This window comes from Numenius arquata, chromosome 26 (genome assembly GCF_964106895.1).
Source record: "Numenius arquata chromosome 26, bNumArq3.hap1.1, whole genome shotgun sequence".
Lineage (NCBI taxonomy): Eukaryota > Metazoa > Chordata > Aves > Charadriiformes > Scolopacidae > Numenius > Numenius arquata.
This window is the reverse complement of record NC_133601.1, coordinates 4,948,443-4,970,549: the sequence shown is the minus strand read 5'-3', so window position 1 is coordinate 4,970,549 and position 22,107 is coordinate 4,948,443. Positions and strand designations below refer to the sequence as shown.

Sequence of the window (22,107 nt, the reverse complement as noted above, 5' to 3'; positions counted from 1 at the left end):
CTGCACCCCGAACCGGGAGGGACCTGCATCCCAAACCAGCCGTGCCCTGAACTGGGAGAAATCTGCGCCCCCCGGTGCAGCCGCAGCCAAGCCTGGAGGGACCCGTGCCCCAAACCAACGGTGTGCCCTGCCATGGCCAGGCACTCTGCTCCAGCTGCACCCAGAGACAGGAGGGACCTGCACCCCAGACCAGCCATGCACCCCAAACCGACTGCACCCTGAACCAGAAGGGTCCTGTACCCCAAACTGGCTGCACCCTGCACCCAGACCTATGCCCTGAACCAGCTGTGCACCCCAAAAAGGCTGCACCCTGAATCAGGAGGAACCTGCACCCCAAAGCATCCGTGCGCCTGCTCTGGCCGCATCGTGGTGCGATGGATGACGTTCTGCCGCTGGAAGCGGAGCTGGAGCACCAGTGGCTACTCAACGCCTCCCTGAACGAGTCCTTCTCGAACCAGTTCGTGCAGCCCCCGTGGCAGGTGGCCCTGTGGGCCGTCGCCTACGCCCTCATCGTGGTGGTGTCGGTGGTGGGGAACGTGGTGGTGATGTGGATCATCCTGGCTCACAAGAGGATGCGCACCGTCACCAACTACTTCTTGGTGAACCTGGCTTTCGCCGAAGCCTCCATGTCCGCCTTCAACACGGTGGTGAACTTCACCTACGCCATCCACAACGAGTGGTACTACGGGCTGCTCTACTGCAAGTTTCACAACTTCTTCCCCATCGCCGCCGTCTTCGCCAGCATCTACTCCATGACGGCCATCGCCCTGGACAGGTGAGCTCCGAGCGTCGAACCCCAAACCCTCCCTAAACCCAAGTCTGCCTCCACCTGGGTGCTGGGCTCAGCTCCCTGTGAGCTCTGGGAGAGCATCTCCATTAAAATAAAGCTCGTTTTGGTAAAAGAGGGCTAAAAATAACCTCTCTCCCCGCCCTGGTTGCAGGTGGCTTTGGGAATCCTTCGTCAGCTCTACAAAAGGAGCTCAAGGAAAGGCATTGTCACCTTCGTGTGTGTCGGTGGTGGGTCTTGGGTGTGCGTTTGTAGCATCGCTGTCCTCTCCCTTCCCATCTCCTCGGCAAAGCCATCCTTTCCTTTCCCAGCCTCCTCATTTAAAAGCAAACTCGTTATTTAGCACAAAATGGCATCGCCTCATGACATAAAATAGCTGCCCGTGTCGGACGTGGCTGTGCTGCACTGTTTCGTGGTGCTTGAGTCGGGTTGGGAATCGTCTAAGGAGCCTCGGAGAGAAGCTTGAGCTCAGAAAAGGCATCTCGACCTGGCGAGTGTGTCGTCGTGTTGCGTGCCGGCGTGTGTCCCCAAGCAAACCCACCCTGATTTCATTAGTGGGGGCCAAGGGGGAGAGGTGGGTGCCAGGGATTTCCCTCCTTTGGCTGCAGCCAGCCCAGCTTAGTTGGGGTGGTTTTGTCCCCCCGATGGTTCAGGGCCACCAGCAGAGTGAGATTCCGCTGGTGTTTTGCCACAATCAAAAGTTGAGGCAGCGCTCGGCGGGGTGCGGTGGCACGGGGGGACGCTGCCTTTTCCATCGCAGGGGATGAGGGACACAAAATACCCATGCACCAAGCACCTCCAGTGCACACCCCCTCCTCTCTTCTTTCCCCCTCCAAGAAATCGTCTATTTGATGGCATTTTCCCACCAGCGCTAGAGATAAATCGAGGGTCTCAAACAGCTTTGCGATTCCCATTCCGGTACCGGCGTTTCAAGCGCAACAGATTTTTTTTTCCCACCGCAACATATTTCCCCGAGACAGCTCGGCTCTGCAACGCCCCTTTTTGGCCCTTCTTCCCGGGGAGTAAATGGCATTTTGGCTGGGGATACATCCGAAAAGGAGCGGGGGGGTGTGTGGTATTTTGCATTATCGTACGCCAGCACATCTTGAGCTGCTTTCTAAAGGCTGCCCAAACTGGCACGGATCTTTCCCTCCGAGAAATCATAGCGCTGCCACAACTCCCGCGCTGACAGCTTGGGAAACGGAGCTCGGGATGGATGATGCTCTCTAAATCGTTAAAAACAAGCTGGGGGTTTGTTTGCCTCCGGAGTGGTTACAACAGCCTCTCCCCCAAAATAAATCGGACGTTGCCAAGCTCTCGGATCGGAGATGCGAGGAGAATTAAGGCAATAATGAATAAAAAAAAAAGGAATACTATCGGCATATCTCCGTTCCTTCCCGATGGCGTTGCTGGCTCTGCTTTGGGAGCATCTGCCTTTCAGAGAGAATGTTGGGGATCAGCCAGCAAAACCCCTTTCAGGTTAGGATGAATTAGAGAAATTATTATTATTTTTTAAATAGTTTGGGTTTTAACCTTGGGTCCACACCCTGGAATAACCAGAAAAGCAAATCTGCCAGAGGAGCGTGTGTAAAATGGGCAGCAAAACCAGAGCTGGGAGCCTGGGGCTGAATTTTAGGGGGAAATTCCCATTTCTAGTTTTCTTCTTGCGTCTGCAAACCTTTAAAAGAGGCTTGGTTTTCCCATGGCTGGGCTGCAAAACCCGTGCGTGCAGGCTTGGCTCTCCCACGAAGAAGGACCCAAAAGAAGCCAGAGCTTCAGTGTGCAAAAACCTCCTGCTGCATTTTTTGGCCCCAAATTTCCAGCGAGGTGGGAAATCGGGAAGGCAAAGGCAGCAAAGCCCATCTTCTTCCCCTCCAGGCAAGCAGCAGGCAACAACATCTCCAAGCGCTGAAAAATTGCTTGTTTTCCTGCGTGTGAGACCTGACAACAGTAACTCCAATGTATGAAATGCAGGAAGCTGTCCCAGGAACCCAAAAGGGAAGAATTTGTCCTGGCAAACAGCAAAAAGCTGGGTGGGAATAAGGAATTTGGAGCAGCAGAGCCAGGTAGAGCTCAGTAAAATTGGGTTATACTCGTAGCCAGGATGTGTCTGAAATCAACCACCACTGCAGTCCCGATTTTCATCAAAAACGAGGAGAGCAGAATTGAATGTGCCTCGTGTTCCCAGACTGTATTAAGCCATCTATCAGCGGTCGGATCCGGAGTCTGAAGGCTCAGAGGAGCGTCAGCCTGCAGATTGCTCCCCTAAATCATCTCCGCTCTGCTTTCTGCAAGCAATTTCCAGACTGTCTTCACCCCAGGATACAAAGCCTTGGAAAGACTCGGTAGAGCCGTAACAGAGTTGTCGAGAGAACAAGTGGAGAAGCGGGTTTGATTCTCCCAGTGATTTTTTTGCAGGACCTGCCATGGGTTTGCACAAGGGGGAAAAAAAAAAAAAGCTTTTGCTTGAAGCAAGACCTTCAGCTTTTTCACCAGGACCCGGGCACAACCACTCTGCAAAAACACAGTTAATCCTATAGCAAGAGTTATTCTGAACCCTGCAACAATAGCAGGAAATTCGGGAGTCAAGGCTGGCAGCTGGTAAAGTCTGCTCAGGAAAAGCCCTGATGCTGCTCCTCAGCATCCTGCGCAAGCCGGGGCCAAACACCTCACTGTGGCACTCCAAAGGATGCCATGTCCTTCGGGTTTGGGCGGATCAGTGCCCGAGCGCGTCACGTATCCCCTTCCGGCTTCAAACTCTCCTTGTGAATTAATTCACTTGAAAGAGAGAGAGAGAAAATCCTGATTTATTTATTTTTTTTCCAATCTTTCAGGAAGTGAGCACCCAGCAGTGCCCATGGGGAGTCCAAGGTAATTTGCAGCCACGCTTAGAGAAAAAAAAAAAAAAAACAACAAAAACAAACCAAATTTTGGACATCCCTAAATTGCAATGTCTATGGTATGGGGGACGGAGCATCCTTAGATAAACTGTTGACGTTTTCTCTCTCCTTGGGACCCGGATTCATTTCTGAGCAGCACCCCTCGCCCGCACCATCAGCAAACTTCAGAGGAATGAGTTTTCATGATGATGGACAACCGGGAATGCAGCTGGAGGTGAAGATCCCGGATTGCTTAGACAATTGGGGGTGCAGGGAGGAAATCATCTCTGATCTCAAAACTTTAAGTGAGCTAAGCCAAAACCCTTCAGACTGGATAAATTCTGATGAGCAGGGTGAGAGCCCTGCAGTGAATTCGGGGGGAAAACAGACAGTGCAGCGCTTGGGCTATTTAATACAAAGCAATTTTCCTTTATTTCTACTCGAAAGCAGCAATAAAATTGATAAATGGCGGGACTGACCTCCTGCAACCCCGACACCAACTTGCTGCTTTTGCTCGTTAAAAAACAGGGAGGTCTCCCCCCTCCACCAGCACCAAACGCTGCCAGACCAGCACTGGACTGGGCAATCAAAGCGGGACCTTCTTTACATTCCCATTTTAATTTCCAAACGGGTAATCAAATCATATATAGGCGTCTTAAGATCCATCAATTTACCGGCAGGAGCTGCGGGAGAAACATCAAATCTGCGAACCTTCATTCACCACCGCGGCTCCTAAAATTGCTGCTCTGCAGCCGAGATCTGTTAATATCTCCCCAAGCCCATATTATTTGCAGCAGAAAAACTGGCTCGGAAACTTATTTACTGCTCGCGAGCTTGAACTCCCAGCTCGGACAAACCAGCTGAATATCAGGAATCTATTTGCCAGCTCAGCGACCCCGTGCCTTCCCTGAGAGGTGATTACTGCAGAAAGAAACCCTCCGGAGCAGACAAATTACATCAGCGCACAGACAGGTTAATTAGTCATTTACACCCTAATATAGCACCAGATATTTTTAATTTTTTTTTTTTTAAATCTTGAATTAATGGACTTCTGAGGTTTGCAGAGCAGGACTTTGATCCATGCCCGGTGCTGTGTAATCTTGCTCTGCTGGGAGGTAATTTGGAAGACAGAAGCAAAAAGGAGCCCGGGGTTTTGGGGCAGCAATAACCGGAGCAGCTTGTTGTATTCCCAAAAAATCAAGCATCACTAAACACAGCAAATTCCGCCCCCCCCCCCCCCCGGAAGCTGCTGGATGCCAGCAAGGATCCAGCTCCAAGATTTGTGTTAAAAAGCAGGGAAATGAGGAACACCAGGCAACATCAAGGGTGGTTTATGCCCCTGCTCCCAGCAGTAGTCTCTGATCTGATGGGAATTAACTGGAATTAATCCCTGCTTCCCCCCCCCCCCGCCTCGCCCCCATCAACACCCACTAAGTCTGAACTCAGCCTGTCAAAAGAAAAAGAAATTATATCTTTTGGGGGGGAAAGAAGAGTGGGCTTGAAATTCCCATGGCAATAAATATAGAACCAAGATGAATATATGGAATAAATACAGAACTAAGATGAATTAGTGACAGTTTATGGCTGGGAGAGGCAGAAGACTCAGGTTTTTGGGGTGATCATGGTGCTCATCGGGGAGCTGGGCACTGGCACGAGCCACGGTAGGAGTTTGAGAGCCTCTGGTGAAATATTCGGTTTATTTGATGGCTTTCCTAAATTAGTCCTTAATTTATTCGTAATTCCTCAATGGCCCAGTGGGAACCACTCATGCACTGAGTGTGCCAGGTCTCCTGGGTCACCAGCCCTGCATTTTGTGTGATTTTTTTTTTTTTTGTTCTCCCTCTTCACTCTCCAGCTACAAACCAGTGCCAGGACTAATTGGTTGATAAGGTCATACTGGTGTCTCAATTAACAGCATCTGCGGAGTCTCAATGGGGCTGGCTTGTGCTTTGGGTCCTCCCATCCCATCCCATCCCAGGGATGCCTGCAGGAGGGAGCTCTGTGCCTCCTTCACAGCCTATGGCAACTACCTGGGGTTGGACCCTGTTTCACCTGCATTTGGCTTTTAAAACCGAGCGTGTCCGTGGGGTTTGCAACGCGAGAGGCGCTGTGCAGGGAGGCAGGGGGTCTGCAAAGCTGCTGGAGTAACTCGGGTCACTGTTTGGTAGCGGGTAACAACTCCGCTGATGGAGCCCCTAAGCTGTGAGGACAGGCTGAGAGAGTTGGGGGGGTTCAGCCTGGAGAAGAGAAGGCTCCGGGGAGACCTTGGAGCCCCTTCCAGTCCCTAAAGGGGGGGGCTCCAGGAAAGCTGGGGAGGGACTCTGGATGAGGGAGAGGAGCCCTAGGAGGAGGGAGAAGGGTTTGAGACTGAAAGAGGGGAGATGGAGCTGAGATGTGGGGAAGAAGTTCTTTGCTGTGAGGGTGGTGAGAGCCTGGCCCAGGTTGCCCAGAGAAGCTGTGGCTGCCCCATCCCTGGAGGGGTTCAAGGCCAGGTTGGAGGGGGCTTGGAGCAACCTGGTGTGGTGGGAGGTGTCCCTGCCCAGGGCAGGGGGTGGCACTGGGTGGGCTTCAAGGTCCCTTCCAACCCAAACCATTGCATGATTCTACGTGCCCGAAGGAAACACCAAACTGTTTTCAGAAAGGAAAGATTCTGTGCCGTATGGGCGCTGCGGGGAAATGCCGGTGAGACACCTGCAGCCTCCTGCTTGATGAAGACGCTTTGCCGAGCGTCGAGCATCACTCACATCTCGGGGCAGGAACACACTGTCCATCCCTCAGGTTGGACAGATGTTGGTTTATGTCAAAGCAATAAATAGGAGGAAGCAGCTGCTCGTGGCGCCGTCGTCCCCAGTGTCGTGTTCCAAGCACGCAGGGCTCAGCTCGGCCCTCGTCCAGAGACACGAGGGATTTGGGGCCAGCACAACAAGGCCAAACTTTGTCATACAAACCCGCTCCAGGGGCCGGGATTTTTGCATCCATGCAATCCTCGCAGAAAGTAAAAAGGCAGCTTTTTCGCTATGGAGCATTTTTGTTTCTTGGGTAGGAAGGACCTGGAGCCGTGCCGGAGGTATCTGACCTACCTCATCTGCTCTGACTTCATTGCAAACTCCCCCGGGACCGACCCTGCGCTAAACCTCTCTCAACGGGAAATGGTTGTGCAACAAAACACCCAGCCCAAACTCTGCGTCCTCCTGGAATCTGTCGTGGATAAGAATCTGTCGTATCCTTATTACTTAGTGAAGCAGATAAGGAAACTCTGGGATGAAAGACGTTTCATAAATTATTTTTTTTGCTATTGGATTAATCTCATCTCCCTGAGGGTGGAAACAATTGTGTAACGTTAGTTATCCAGACAGACTCCAGATTTCCAGATGCAATTAATAGATGGCTACACTGCCTCGAATGCAGTAGCTATTTAATAACCGATACGCTCGGAGCTACCCCTGGTACAATGCTGTACTCAAATGTATCGTCATGGTAACACCCCTCCCCAAAACGCAATAAAATATTTAACGGCCAATTACCAACGTCATCAAACAGCGTCTGGCGTAAAGCTGTGTCCTTTAGTGCCAAGCCCATTAAATATGGTGGATTTAAATCATAGAATCATAGAATTGTTTCAGCTGGAAGGGGCCTTTAAGATCATCCAGTCCAACCATCAACCGAACTCTGATAAAAACCATCACTAAACCATGTCTCTAAGCTCTATGTCAACCCGTCTTTTAAACACCTCCAGGGATGGTGCCTCAACCACTGCCCTGGGCAGCCCATTCCAAGGCTTGATAACACTTTCCGTGTCAAAATTTTTCCTAATATCCAATCTGAACCTCCCCTGGCGCAACTTGAGGCCGTTTCCTCTTGTCCCATGGCCTGTTCCTTGGGAGAAGAGACCGACCCCCCCTGGCTACACCCTCCTTTCAGGGAGTTGGAGAGAGCGAGAAGGTCTCCCCTCAGCCTCCTTTTCTCCAGGCTGAACACCCCCAGCTCCCTCAGCCGCTCCTCACAAGACTTGTGCTCCAGACCCCTCACCAGCTCCGTTGCCCTTCTCTGGACACACTCCAGCCCCTCCAGGTCTTTTTTGTGGTGAGGGACCCAAAACTGGACACAGCCCTCGAGGTGGGGCCTCCCCAGTGCCCAGTCCAGGGGGACGGTCACCTCCCAGGTCCTACTTGCCACACATGAGATGTGGTGGGAAAGGCGCAAGGAAAACCCAGCTCGAGGGTATTGGGTCTGTTCTGCGAGGAGCTGGGCAGCCCTGAACTTCCAAAATTTAACGATGGGTTGCACTTGAACATGGTGCTTCCACCCATAAGGAGAGCGACTGCAGAGCATTTTTTTTGAGGAACAGGTATCCTTCAGTCTTCCCAACCCAACATCTGCAGGCAAACAGCCCCGTTCCCGCTGCTACCCCTGCCCAGGGACAAAACCTTGCCATAAGGCAGGAAATCTGCCCTTAAATGCTCAACCAAGAGCCAATTCCCTGTGACAAATTCGGACCTGAAGACCCTATGGTGGTTCGTCACCCACTGCTGCGGCGAGGGCAGGGTGCTTACATGGGGACGGGCTCCTCTTCCTCACATCCCACCAACGACCATCCCCAGCAAACCGCAACACCCACATTTTATGGATGGCAAAAATCGTCCCCTGGAACGGCAGAGGGGAAAAAAAAAATAAATCTCTCTAATAGGATACAGCATCTTAGGAAGATGGGCAGAGTGGGGCCACAGAGGCACTCTGCGAGGAGAAATACGAGCTAATAAACTCATTAGCTTTGCTTTCCAGTCCCGTGGCCGAGCCAAGGAGGGCAGCAGCTCCCCGGCACTTAAGCTCTGATCGATGCCTTTCGTGCCCAGCGCTGCAAAACCGTCACGGGGCTGAGCGCCCACCAGCACCCTGCAGACACCCCAGGCATTGGTGCACCCCATGCCCACACTCTGCCTTTCCATCTGAACGCAAACTTGTTCGGGTTCATAAAGAAAATAAATAGATTTGAGAGCTTTATTTTTTTTTGCTGAAAGTCAAAGTCAGGATTGATGTTGGTATTTTTCTTCCCTGATGGCTGGAGGTTTGGCTGCAGCACCTTTCCTGGGAGATAGAATCTACATGGAGAGGAGAAGACAACCTGGAGGTACTCGAAAGGTCATAGAGAAAGTTCATGGAGAACAGGAGAGGTACCTGAGGACTGGAGGAAGGCAAATAGCATTCCGGTCTTCCAAAAGGGCAAGATGGAGGACCCGGGAAACTACAGGGCAGTTAGTCTCACCTCTGTCCCTGGGAAGGTAATGGAGCGATTCATTCTGGAAGTCATCTCCAAACACGTTGAAGAACAGGAAGTAACTGGAAGTGGCCAACACGGCTTACCAAGGGTAAATTGTTCTTGACCAACCTGATAGCCTTCTATGATGTTATAACTAGATGGTTGGATGAGGGGAGAGCAGCAGATGTCATTTACCTTGACTTCAGCAAGGCTTTTGACACTGTCTCCCATAATATCCTCATTAGAAAATTAAGGAAGTGTGGTCTAGATGAGGGGGCGGTGAGGTGGATTGAGAGCTAGTTGTGTGACAGAACTCAGAGGGTTGTAATTAATGGAGCAGGGTCAAGTTGGAGGCCTGTAACCAGCGGTGTCCCTCAGGGGTCAGTACTCGGCCCAGTCCTGTTCAACATATTTATCAATGACCTGGACGAGGGGACAGAGTGTATCCTCAGCAAGTTCACTGATGGTACCAAACTGGGAGAGCTGGCCGACACTCCAGAGGGCTGTGCCGCCATCCAGTGTGACCTGAACAGGCTGGAGAGCTGGGTGGAGAAGAACCTAATGAAGTTCAATAAAGGCAAATATAGGGTCCTGCACCTGGGGAGGAAGAACCCCAGGCACCAATATAGGTTAGGGATGGACCTGCTGGAAAGCACTACTGAGGAGAGGGATCTGGGAGTCCTGGTGGACAGCAAACTTTCCATGAGCCAGCAATGTGCCCTTGTCACCAAGAGGGCCAATGGGATCCTGGGCTGCATAGGGAAGAGTGTGGCCAGTAGGTCGAGGGAGGTCATTCTCCCCCTCTACTCTGCACTGGTGAGGCCACAACTGGAATACTGTGTCCAGTTCTGGGCTCCCCAGTTCAAGAGAGACAGGGAACTACTGGAGAGAGTCCAACGTAGGGCAACAAAGATGATGGAGGGATTGGAGCATCTCCCTTATGAGGAAAGGCTGAGAGAGCTGGGACTCTTTAGCCTGGAGAAGAGAAGGCTGAGGGGAGACCTTATTAATGCTTACAAGTATCTAAGGGGTGGGTTGAAGGAGGAGGGAGCCAGACTCTTTTCATTGGTTCCCAGTGACAGGACGAGGGGCAACAATCGCAAGCTGGGACATAGGAAGTACCACTCAAATATGAGGAGGAACTTCTTTCCGGTGAAGGTGGCAGAGCCCTGGAACAGGCTGCCCAGGGAGTGTGTGGAGTCTCCTTCTCCGGAGGTTTTCAAGACCCACCTGGATGCAGCCCTGAGTGATGTTCTCTGGGCAACCCTGCTTTAGCAGGCGAGTTGGACTAGATTATCTCTAGAAGGTCCCTTCCAACTCCAACAATTGCATGATTCCGTACCCGTGGCGCGGCTCCGCAGCATGAGATTATTTTTCTGCTTTGCATTTACTGGCTCGGAAGGAAGGTTTTATTTTAGGTTAACCAAAACCCCGCCATAAAAAATGCACTACAAGGGAGGGTTTGGCTCAAAACTGAGGGGAACGGCAAGAAAGCCAACTGGCTTCCTGGGGATCTGTGTTCTGGATGCAAAAAAAGATCCAGTGGTAGCCAAAAAACCACCAAAACCCCCAAATATCCAAAGACGGGAATAGACACAAACCTATTGGGAAAAGAAACATGGAAAGTCCGACGGGTCTACAAGGAAATTAAAGTTACTTGAGCACAATGGACCTAGCAGTGGAAGAAGGCAAAAGAAGGTGCTTTGCTCCCGGCACTGAGGCTTTTCCATCCCAGTATAAGCAAGACGGCGGCTGTGATCAGAGCTAAGGCGGCCACGAAACCGCATTCTCTGCTTCCCCCCTTCTCCCTGGGTTTGATTTTGCATTAAATGTTCTTGTCAAAGAGAGGGGGAAAAAAAAAAAAAAAGAGAGAAAAAAAAAAAAAAAGGAAGCAGTTATTAAAATCTTAGGACAATTTTCTGCTTAGTGATACAATTATTGTATAATTATATGATATTTTAATATGAAATAATGGTCTAATTATTTTCAGGATGTTTGTACATTTCCATCTATCTCCAGCATTCTTATGGTCTGTAATACCAGCTCCTCCAGGCAGCCCAGACCCTTTTTATTACATTTTTTTTCTTCCCCATCAGAGCCCCTGTCTGGGAGACCTGTTATTATTCCCATTTTTAATCCCAATGGGTGACTGAACCCAGAGCATCCCCAAGGGAATATTTCAGAGGTCGCTTGGGACCTATGGTTTGGGAATCACTACTGAAAAATAGGATTTGGGGTCAGTTCTCCCCCAAGAGCTTGTTCCCTCCTGCCTCCCTGACCCCGTCCTTGCACCACCAGCACGGTCCCATGAATTTTGCTGTCTCCTTTCCACCAGGAGACAATTCTGCAGACAAGTTGGTGGTGGTTGGAAGGGTCTCTAGGCGATGCGGTTGGGGTTTAGTTCATCGTTACGGCAATTATTTGGATGTTTTATTAACCGCAAGGGTTTCTACAGTGTTTTAAACCCATGAGGAGAGTCCTCTGAAACGCACTGGCAGGAGCAAGGTCAGAGACATAAAAGCATTTCTGGCCAGTTTCAATCAAGCATCAGTTTTGCTTTCAAAGCCTCAGATGTTTCTCCAAGAAAGTATTTCACCAGAAACAGCCCAACTTTGTTGGAAATCCCTCATTTTCCACCATTTGCATGCTTGAGCTCGAGCCATCAGGTTGAACGCCAGCAGCAAAGTCAAGCACATTGACTTCTTGCTGCTTGGGAGGGTAAAGCCGGGGTAACCCGCTCTGAACCCCATGACAAAGGCCACCCAAACCTCCTCCAGCTCAGCAAACCCGCTAATGAGGGGTCAACCAACACCAGGTGTTTGAAGGATGAAGAAGAGGAAGGAGATAAGTTCTCATGGGGTCCAGGGAAGCTGACCACAGTCATAGAATCATGGACTGTTTTGGGTTGGAAGTGACCTTAAAGACCATCATGTTCCACCCCCCTGCCCTGGACAGGGACACCTCCCACCACACCAGCTTGCTCCAAGCCCCCTCCAGCCCGGCCTTGAACCCCTCCAGGGATGGGGCAGCCACAGCTTCTCTGGGCAACCTGGGCCAGGCTCTCACCACCCTCACAGCAAAGAACTTCTTCCCCACATCTCAGCTCCATCTCCCCTCTTTCAGTGGCAAACCCTTCCCCCTCCTCCTAGGGCTCCCCTCCCTCATCAAGAGTCCCTCCCCAGCTTTCCTGGAGCCCCCCCCTTTAGGGACTGGAAGGGGCTCCAAGGTCTCCCCGGAGCCTTCTCTTCTCCAGGCTGAACCCCCCCAACTCTCTCAGCCTGTCCTCCCAGCAGAGGGGCTCCAGCCCTCCCAGCATCTCGGGGGCCTCCTCCGTCCCCGCTCCAACAGCTCCGTGTCCTTCTGATGTTGGTGGCCCCAGAACCGGTCAAGGGGAAGAGTCTGACAAGGGGAAAATGAAAAACATGGATGCAGAAACCAGGAGACCTTGATGCCCCACCAGCCACTGTGACAGGGCACCGCCAATACCCATTGAGTCGGCTCTTTCTAACCAGCTTCAGTTTCAAGCACCAAACAGATTTTCAGGGGATAATTATGGGGTGGATTTTCAGCTGCACAAAGGTGATAAGGTCTGGTACCCTGGGGCTGAGGAAGAGCTGACGGCAGTATCTCCTGCCTATTTATATATTAATCCCTACGTCTTTGCCCCTGCAAGCAGCCGCCCAAAAATATAACACAGAGAGTATTATTCATCTTGGAAAAAATGAAAAGGAAAAAACTGTTCATTCTCTGAAAGGAGAATGGATGAAGGGAGAAACAGAGGAGGATGCAAACACCTCAGGCAGTAACACATGCCGAGCGATGCAATGTTTCTCCTCTTCCCTAAGCTTGACGTGGAGCAGGGGGGGAAATAAAATAAAATAAATTTAAAAAAAAAAAAAAAATCACACGGTTGTCACTTAATCCTTCCAGCGCTGCTGGCTGCTGCCAGCTTTCCAAAACCAGATTTGCAGAGGGATAAATTCCATCTGCCTCGTTGCCACTGGAGCTTTCCTGGTGAACGATGACTGACATTCAGAGGGAAGAGCCCACAAGCCAGGACAGATCGAGGTGGCATCTCAGGTCACCCATCCCATGCCGGTCCGGCACTCTCATTTTTGGTTCTCCTCCTGGAACACTTGTCCCTGGGATCTACCGGAGAGAGATGGTTTTTGCACGGGTGCAAAATGCCCGGGCACTGCCAAAGCGGCTGCTGCCAGATGGCAGCATCGGGGCTGGCTTTGTACAAATTGGTCTTCTCGGAAGCAGCCGGTTGGTGGTTGCGTTCACAAAGCTGTTTTTCAGCTAAAAGTCAATGAGCATCTCAAATAGGATTCATATTCCGAGGGTAAGATGCTGCAAGAGAATTAGAGTATTGACTGGGGAATCCTTCATAAAGGGATTATTCGACGCTGTTTGCATTGTGCGGAGCGAGTGGCTGCCAGGATACATTTAGAGGGTGTCAGAAGTCTGACCTCCACACAAGGGAGACCTAAAACAGCCCCAAAAGCTGCAACATTGGGGCTTTCCAGCCTTGATTTCTCCTTTTCCCACCTTGCAGGTACATGGCTATCATCCATCCGCTGCAACCCCGGCTCTCGGCCACCGCCACCAAGGTGGTCATCGGCATCATCTGGCTGCTGGCTTTCCTGCTGGCATTCCCCCAGGGCTACTACTCGGTGATGGAGGAGCTGCCAGGCCGGCTGGTGTGTCTGGTGGAGTGGCCAGAGCACAGCACCAACATCTACGGAAAAACGTGAGTTGGATTCCTTCTGGCAGCAGGGACAAGCTACCATACAGAAAAAAAAACAACCCCAAAAATATATAAATAAAAAAAAATATGTATATATATATAAAAATATATATATAAAAGAAGGAAGTGAGAAAGGATAGGAATGGCTCAAAGCTCCTTGGGATGTGGAAATCCTCCCCTTACCCCAGTGAGGACCAGTGCTACGCAGTTGACAGTACAGGTTGGGGGCTGACCTGCTGGAGAGCAGCTCTGAGGAAAAAGACCTGGAGATCCTGAGGGACAACAGGATGCCCATGAACCAGCAATGGGCCCTTGTGGCCAAGAAGGCCCATGGTCTCCTGGGGGGCATCAGGAAGAGTGTGACCAGCAGGTGGAGGGAGGTCATCCTGCCCCTCTGCTCTGCCCTGGGGAGGCCCCATCTGGAGCACCGGGTCCAGTTCTGGGCTCCCCAGTTCCAGAAGGACAGGGAACTGCTGGAGAGGGGACAGCAGAGGGCTACAAAGATGATGAGGGGCATCTCTCTTAGGAGGAAAGGCTGAGGGACTTTTTAGTCTGGAGAAGAGCAGACTGAGGGGGGATCTGATCAATGCCTCTAAATACTTCAAGGGTGGGTGTCAGGAGGATGGGGCCAGTCTTTTTCCAGTGGTGCCCAGTGACAGGACAAGAGGGAACGGGCACAGACTGGAACATAAGAAGTTCCATCTAAACATGAGGAGGAACTTCTTCCCTGTGAGGGTGGCAGAGCCCTGGAAGAGGCTGCCCAGAGAGGTGGTGGAGTCTCCTTCTCTGGAGACGTTCAAACCCCGCCTCGACACGTTCCTGTTCCATGAGGTGGACCTGCTTTGGCAGGGGGTTGGACTAGATGATTTCCAGAGGTCCCTTCCAACCCCATATCATTCTGTGATTCTGTAAACTCTCCATCCCTATCATTTGGGGCACATTCAGGTTAATTAAGGTGAATTTAGTGCTGCTCATGGGCCAAAAGTTGCCCCATGCTTTGCCATGCTCTCTGCCCTTCTTGGATGCTCATCCTTGAGGGGAAACTCATGTAAAACTGCGAAGATGCAGTATTTTGTCTGTGGGGATGGGGTCTGCATTGCCCCCGGGGGCTTATTCCTACACACAGGTTTGGCTCTGGTTTTTGCAGCACCTTTCCTGCGTTCCATGTCTCTAAAGGCTTTCTGGGGCAAGAGTTATTCCTGCAGGAGGTAAATCGGGTTTTACAGGGGGTATCTTAGCCAGGAAATGACAGAAAAAAAACCTGGTTTAAGAGTTACCGAGTCCAAATGCCCCAAAATTCACTCGACTGCTTAAAAGACAGGCTACAAAAAGAGGCTCAGTGGCATCAGCTCGGGCTGGGAGGCAAACGCTGGGCTAGGAGGGCTCAGCAGGGATCTCTTTCCTTCTCGTTAAGGTGCCAGCTAATTAAATCTGGCATTTCCAAAGGGTCTGGGCAACCCCGCTGCTCTGCCGGCGCAGCAGTCCTCCGTGGTTTGCTCTTTGAAGTCCACGAGTCGTGCGGTGAGTTAAATGTCAAGCATTGAGGAAAAAAGGAGGGGGGGGCAGAAAATAAAGGCATTTGTGATCTCCAGTCCCGCGGAGCAAGGAATTCGGGCTGTGAAATTGTGCTGGAGCCAAAGCAAGTGACACACAAGCACAGAGAAATGTTTAAAGCCAACCAGAGCCTGGTGAAGGTCCTTCTGCAAGACAAGCGAGATGAGTTTGCCAGTCAGCAGGTGGTAGAGAGCTGGAGGGTATGATTTATTATCTTCTTATTTATTGGCGTTGCAAGGCAGGTATGGCAAGAACTAAGCTGGGTGTTTATCAACCTTAATTATGATAAATACAGCCAGAGTGAAGAAACGCCACTGGCTTAGACCCGACGTCCCTTCCCTCCCTCCCCTGCAACGGGGATGGGATGGGGCTGAGCACCCCCCCGGACCGAAGCAGCAACCGGCACGAGCTCGGGGCCTGACTTTGACAGATCATTTGCCGTTCGGCTGTAACGCTGGGGCCGCCGCTTTTTCAAATATCTAATTCAAGAGAAGAATGCCACCATTAACCTATGACTGATTTGCCGCTGGAAGCCGGGCGCCGCTTTGAAGCCCGAGCATCCCATGCTCTCGGGTGAGCCAGGGCTTCTGCAGACGGACGAGGGCAGCCAGGAAAGCAGATGTTAAACAGAAGCTTCTTAAATAGCCAAACCCTAAATATTTGGTGGGGTCGGAAAATAACTCGTGGCTCAGCAGCGTCTCTCCAAACTGCATGAACTCGCTCTCGCAGCGCAGAGCCCGGGATGTTATTTTACTGCCCCAAAATAACTTTGCAGGGACAGGTGCCGGTGCCGCTGTCAAACACCCTCCCCCTGCTCGCATGGCCCCGGTGCAGTTATTTAAGGAAGGCGCCGGCAGCAGCCGGCTTGTTTGCAATGCCACGAGGAAAAATAATATTATTTTTTCAGGTCAGAGTGAAAAATAGGGAACTTCTCCCAACACCGGGGGGGTCCTTTCTCTTGGCGAGTGGTGCCCGGAAAGCATAACCCCAGCACACAGGGCGTATCAGAGACAGGGATGTGCGCGTGAGGGGTTTTTTTCACGGGGAAAATGTGCCCATTTGTACGGGGGGGGAAGGGGACGGAGACCTCGGTGCAGATGAGAGGTACCTGTGACAGGAGCCAGCGATTCAGCTCCATTCCATTCAGCGGCTGCTCGCCGCCGCTACCCATCGATTCCTTCTCCCAATTTCAGTTTCAAAAGAGGTGTCTGATCTTTTCCAATTTCTTTAGCTGCCAGGTTGGTTTGTTAAGGGAAGGGGAAAAGCCACTCCACTCGCCGTCCTCTCTGGGAGATAACAGCCGTGGCCACCCTCTGGGCTTGGCAAGGCAAGAGGAGATGGCAACCCCTTCCTCCAGCACCCCTGCCCCATAACCCGTATGCACTCCCCCATCCGATACAAGACCCTAAAACTCCACACCAAAGACCTTTACATGAGAAATCCCAGGCTTCTCTAAGTGCTCTGATCCTGCAATTCTTGCAGACAGAATAACATACGGATGGTTTCACACAGATGGCTTTTCAGCACCCAGAGTCCGAATAACATGTCCCAGAGCTCTTTGGAACTCCCTGCCATGCCCAGGTATCTCCAAAAACAAGGGTTGATCTTGCTTACATTATTGAGCAGCTGCTCTAGGGCATTTCTGCATCGCTCTCAGCTGTTTGCAGCTGGCTTAAGACCCTGCATTACATGGGAACCACAACCAAATCTTCATTGCAGAGCCACAGAGACGCCTCTTTAATTAGCAAAATAGAAAACAGCCCTACAAAATCCAGCTCAAATGCGATTAGCGCCAAGCGAAGAGGAGGCCAAATGAGATTGCAGGTACAAAACAAGGAGGAGATGGCGTGGCAGCGTGGGGCCAGGGCCAACCCCATTCCCTGCGGGACTCGCACCAGGCACGAGTCTGACCCATCCGTTACACTTGGGGGATATTATTCAATCAAAGCTCCCGGGAGGATGACGAGGAAGAGCGGAGCGTGTCTACGGAGCCTGAGGCGCCTTGAGCAGATGCATTCGAGCCAAGCACGTACCCCAAAAATGCATGCAGAGACCCTAAAACTGCCAGAATAAAATCACCTCTGGACTTGGTGGCACACGGGGTGCTTTGCAAGCTGGCCCTGTGGCAACCAGTCCCGTGTCTGCACCACTGTCGCTCGTCTTTCTGCAGGGAGAGAGGCTTTTGCAAGCTCTGATGGTAGGAAGGAACCCGCAAGGTCAAACCGTCCATCCCTATCCTGTTTATTAAAAACAGCGTTATTTTTTTCCTTTTTAAACCAGCTACTATTTAACACAAATCCTTCACTGAACCCACTGCAATCCCTGCCACGGCTCCACCGACTTCACAACAAAAGAGTTTCAACAGTTTAATCCAGACCCTCTCATTTGATTTTGCGCTTATTTATACCCATTATAAACAGACACAAAGATCCTGCCCTTTCCACAAACCTGGAGAACTGACCCGGCCGCTCAATTCACAGAAAACTTTTAAATAAACCTCCATGACAAGGGTTTAGGCTGTGGTTTTGAGGACTGGGGTTATGCCTTGTGCCACCTGAGCTCAGCTAAACCCATGGTAGACCAGGATTTAGACGAGCTGCATCGAAACCCCAGTGTTTGCCCCTACCCCAGGGAAAGGTGTTATTTCTTCAGCTTTGTATTCCTGTCCTTTATATGTAAAAAAAACCAACACAAAAACATTTGCTCCTGCAGGACTGCCAGATAGAAGGTGTGATAAGAGCAAGCGTTCATCTCTAGGGTAATTCGGGGTGTAAATAAAGTAGGAGCGAGATTAGAGCCACTTCAGCTAGAACATCCTTGCCTTAGGAAGGTAACAAGTTCTGCATTGGCCTCTAGTTGTGGCTGCCCCATCCCTGGAAGGGTTCAAGGCCAGGTTGGAGGGGGCTTGGAGCAACCTGGTCTGGTGGGAGGTGTCCTTGCCCAGGGCAGGGGTGTGGAACTAGATGATCCTTAAGATCCCTTCCAACCCAAACCATTCCATGACTCTATGATTCTCTACATCCCACCCCAGGAGGGTGCCAGGATGCCAAAGGCTGGCAGCAGAGGCTTGGAAAAGTGTGGTATGAAAGTAGGGAGTCCTTCCTGACCTGAGGTCTGCAGGCGACGTGTCTACAGGAATTGTGCCAAATTCTCTTTGTCCCTGTGAAGCGCTTTGCCTTCAAACTCGGTTTGCAAGAAAAAGACTGAATAGAACCATTCATTCTCTAAGCAATCCTGCTTCAGCAGGGGAGTTGGACTAGATGATCTATATGGTCCCTTCCAACTCTAAAAAAATTCAGTGAAATTCAGAATTATTTAGGTTGGAAGAGACCTTTCAGATCATCAAGTCCAACCATCAACCCAGCACTGCCCAAACCACCACTAACCCATGTCCCTCAGCACCATGTCTGCCCAGCTTTTAAATACCTCCAGGGATGGCGACTCCACCACTGCCCTGGGTAGCCTCTTCCAGTGTTTGACAAGCCTTTCCGTGAAGAAATTTTTCCTAATAGCCAAGCTAAACTTCCCCTGGTGCAGCAAAGTAGAGGATGCGCTCAACAACCACCATTTTTTCCAGGTATCACTTCTGCATGACCATCCTGATCTACTTCTTGCCGCTTCTGGTGATAGGATGTGCCTACACTGTGGTGGGCATCACCCTCTGGGCAAGTGAGATACCTGGCGATTCCTCCGACCGCTACCACGAGCAGGTCTCGGCTAAGCGGAAGGTAAGGAGCTTCGAGCATGGTAGGAGCCATCATTCATGCCCAATCCCAACGAACCACGGCCAAAAGTCCTTCACTGGGGGTGGAAATAGGTCAGGACTTGCTGCATAGTTGTGGCTAATGGAGCAGAGAAGGTCCTCCAGATGTGTCCTCCATGAATTGGCACGTAAACCATGTAAACCAAGATGTCAACCACATGTTCCTGGTTAGAAAGGTCTCCGAGGCAAAAAGCGGTGGCCCCTTCTGGAGGATGACATCCTACCTGTGGGGTGTCCAATGGATGACTGCTTCCCTGCCCTCTCTTCTCCTCACAGGTAGTGAAGATGATGATCATCGTGGTGTGCACGTTCGCGCTGTGCTGGTTGCCCTACCACATCTACTTCACCCTGCAGTACTTCAACCCCGACTGGTACCTGCAGAAGTTCATCCAGCAGGTCTACCTGGCTATCATGTGGCTGGCCATGAGCTCCACTATGTACAACCCCGTCATCTACTGCTGCCTCAACGATAGGTGGGTTTCGAGTGACTTTTGGCAGCATCTTGGTGCAACAGGGTGGGGAGAAGGGGGAGATGCAGAGGGGTCTGATGGAGAAGGGTATGGATGAAGAATTTTTCCGGGATGGTTCTCTCAGGGGCTGCTTCCAGCAGATGCAGGGATGATACAATACCTAAATAACCTTTCCTAAAGCCCCTGTGAAATTTGAAAGCAAGTATCAAAACAGTTCCAACTCCCAACTGGGATTTATCAGTGTTTTTTTCCTTCTCTTAGTGAAAAGTAGCATCTTTTTGTGGTTGTTGTTTAGCAGTGCTTAGCACTGTCTTCCCACTCCTAGCGAGGTCCATTTGCCATCTCGATGTCCCTCACCCCTGCCTTTCCCCAACTCTTCTGTCCCCCCAGGTTTCGCGTGGGGTTCAAACATGCCTTTCGGTGGTGCCCGTTTGTCAGCGCCGGTGAGTATGAGGGTCTGGAAATGAAGTCAGCCAGGTACCTGCAGACACAGAGCAGCATGTACAAGGTCAGCCGGATAGAGACCACCGTGTCCTCAGCGGTTGGCACAGCCGAAGAGGAGCTGGAGGAGAGCAGCAAGGCCAAGCGTCTCTCCGTAGACATGACCTCCAACGGTTCCTCCCGCAGCGACTCCAAAACCGTCTCCGAAAGCTTCAGCTTCTACTCCAACACGCTCACCTAAGTGGCTCCCTGGCTCCATCAGCCACTCACAAGGGTCCCAACATCCCCTTTCCCTCACTGAGATGTTCTGGCGCTCAATCCACCCAGCGTCATCACCCTGGTTTGTGATGTGCCGGCTTTTTTCCGTGCTGTTTTACCATCTGCTGCTGTGACCCTCGCTCCCCATCCTTGGGTGAGCCCGAGAACAAAAGCTTTGGATTAGTTTCATGTGCTCCACCATGGCTCATGTCCAAACACAAGAGAGGTTTGGCTGGTCTCCACCTTGCTCGCTGCCCGTCCAACCCACCACGTACCGGGGGGGTGGAGAGGGTGCAGAAATGGGACAGAGCTGGGTTTTTCTCCTGAACCGTCACTACAACATTGGCAGGTGCTTCCCTGCTCTCTGCAAGGCAGCAGGGATCCCTCAGCGCATCTCACCCCACAAGAAAATGAACCAATCTGGCCCTTTTCTCCTCCCATCTTTAATTTCATTCTCCCTGTCACTCCCAGTTGAATATCCAGAGGAGTATTCAAGTCAAAAATGCTGTTTTCAACTTCAGGAGCCTGGATGTACCATGGGGCACCACCAGATGCTTCAACTCAGATCCAGGCATTTCTCTCCAGTCTCCACTCACCTCCGGCACCCGCATCCGCCTGCGTGATGGTCTTCTGTTGCCACTCCACACCACAGCTCACCAAAACAGGGCTCTCGAAAAGGATTTCTGAACTGAGCCAGCCTTTGGTTGCTGTTAATCAACCGTATGTGCCAAAAGTAATCACTGTGATTTCCTAAAAGGCCCAAGGTGATGGCTCTTGGATAGATTTTGGAAGCATGTGGGGGTCTGGAGAAGAAGAGATTGACCATACTGAGATGTTTTTCACAACTTGGAAATGACCAGAGCTGCCCAGAAAGGGGCACAGTAGGTTTCCATCAGAAAAACAAAGTTTTGCAGTATAGAAGGTTTGAAAGGAAACAAGAATTTTGCAGACATTTTTAACTCAGAGGAGGGTTGAAATGATTCGCTTCCACTTTCTGGATTTTGTTTTAATCGGGGAAACTTTTTTTTTTTCTTTTAATCCCCCTGACTTTTGCATAAAACATTAAGTTTATGATGTGTACGTGGATATAGCTAATATTTTAGCTTGTTATGATGGATAATTTCCACTGGGGCTGTTCATACCAAGGGCTCCTTTGGTCAACAAATGTATGAACATACATTCAAAGGGGAAAAAAACCAGTAAATAAAATGAGAAGTGGGCAAACTCGGCTTGTAGGGAACAAACCCACAAGTCTGGGGGCATTTCGGGAGTGATTGTATCGACTGTTCCTTTTTGCTGGTCCAATCTCTCTCTTACGGTGTAGAAATGAGACTCCTAAAATGGATTCGCTGCAAGATAGAAATGTTGGAGAGATGCCTGACAGATTTGCACCGGGCAAGGAAACTACTCATCAATTTTAAAGCAGCAGAACGTCAGGCCCTGCTGAGCACACAGCAATTTCTGGAAGTAAAGCAGAGAGGACTTTTGGAGCTTTTCAACAATTCAGCCTCCGAACTGGCTGTTGGAAGATCCAGTCATCAATAAATCCCCAGCCACGATGGTTCTCGGAGATAAAAATACACATATTTAAGCAATGACTCCAGCAGAAATTAAATGAACGAGCAAATAGATGGATCCAAGAGCAACAAAATGGCTGCAAAAAACGGATTGACAAGAATGATCATTCTTCATTTTTACCCAAAATCCTGCCAAGTGCCAGCAGGGAGGAGCAGCTCATCCAGCCACTTCCATGCTCTTACCGACTGCCACGACTACGCAACGTTACAAACTGCCACGTGCTTCACACACACACACTGGAATATGCTGGTTTTTTCCTGCTTAAACTTCCACTTCTCACCATTCTTGTCGCCTTAAGACATATTCCCTTGCTGCTGCCTCCCGCAGGGCTTTGATGTGGAGAAGGGGGAATGGCAGGAGCCTGTCTGGG

At 50.9% G+C, this 22,107-nt stretch overlaps 1 protein-coding gene across 1 annotated transcript; it reads left to right on the top strand.

The window, feature by feature from the left end:
• Positions 1-374: 374 nt before the first annotated feature.
• On the top strand, positions 375-20,142 carry TACR1 (tachykinin receptor 1). The gene is made up of 5 exons (XM_074164249.1): positions 375-775; positions 13,482-13,676; positions 18,805-18,955; positions 19,267-19,463; positions 19,851-20,142. Exons 1-5 carry the CDS (start codon positions 375-377, stop codon positions 20,140-20,142), a joined length of 1,236 nt encoding a protein of 411 aa, XP_074020350.1.
• The last annotated feature ends 1,965 nt before the right edge of the window (positions 20,143-22,107 follow it).

Excerpts from the sequence above, each read along its gene's own strand:
- TACR1 (XM_074164249.1), top strand. The coding sequence starts at position 375 with ATGGATGACGTTCTGCCGCTGGAAGCGGAGCTGGAGCACCAGTGGCTA. Across the intron at positions 776-13,481 it reads ACGGCCATCGCCCTGGACAG|GTACATGGCTATCATCCATC; the intron begins GTGAGCTCCGAG and ends CCCACCTTGCAG. Across the intron at positions 18,956-19,266 it reads AGGTCTCGGCTAAGCGGAAG|GTAGTGAAGATGATGATCAT; the intron begins GTAAGGAGCTTC and ends TTCTCCTCACAG.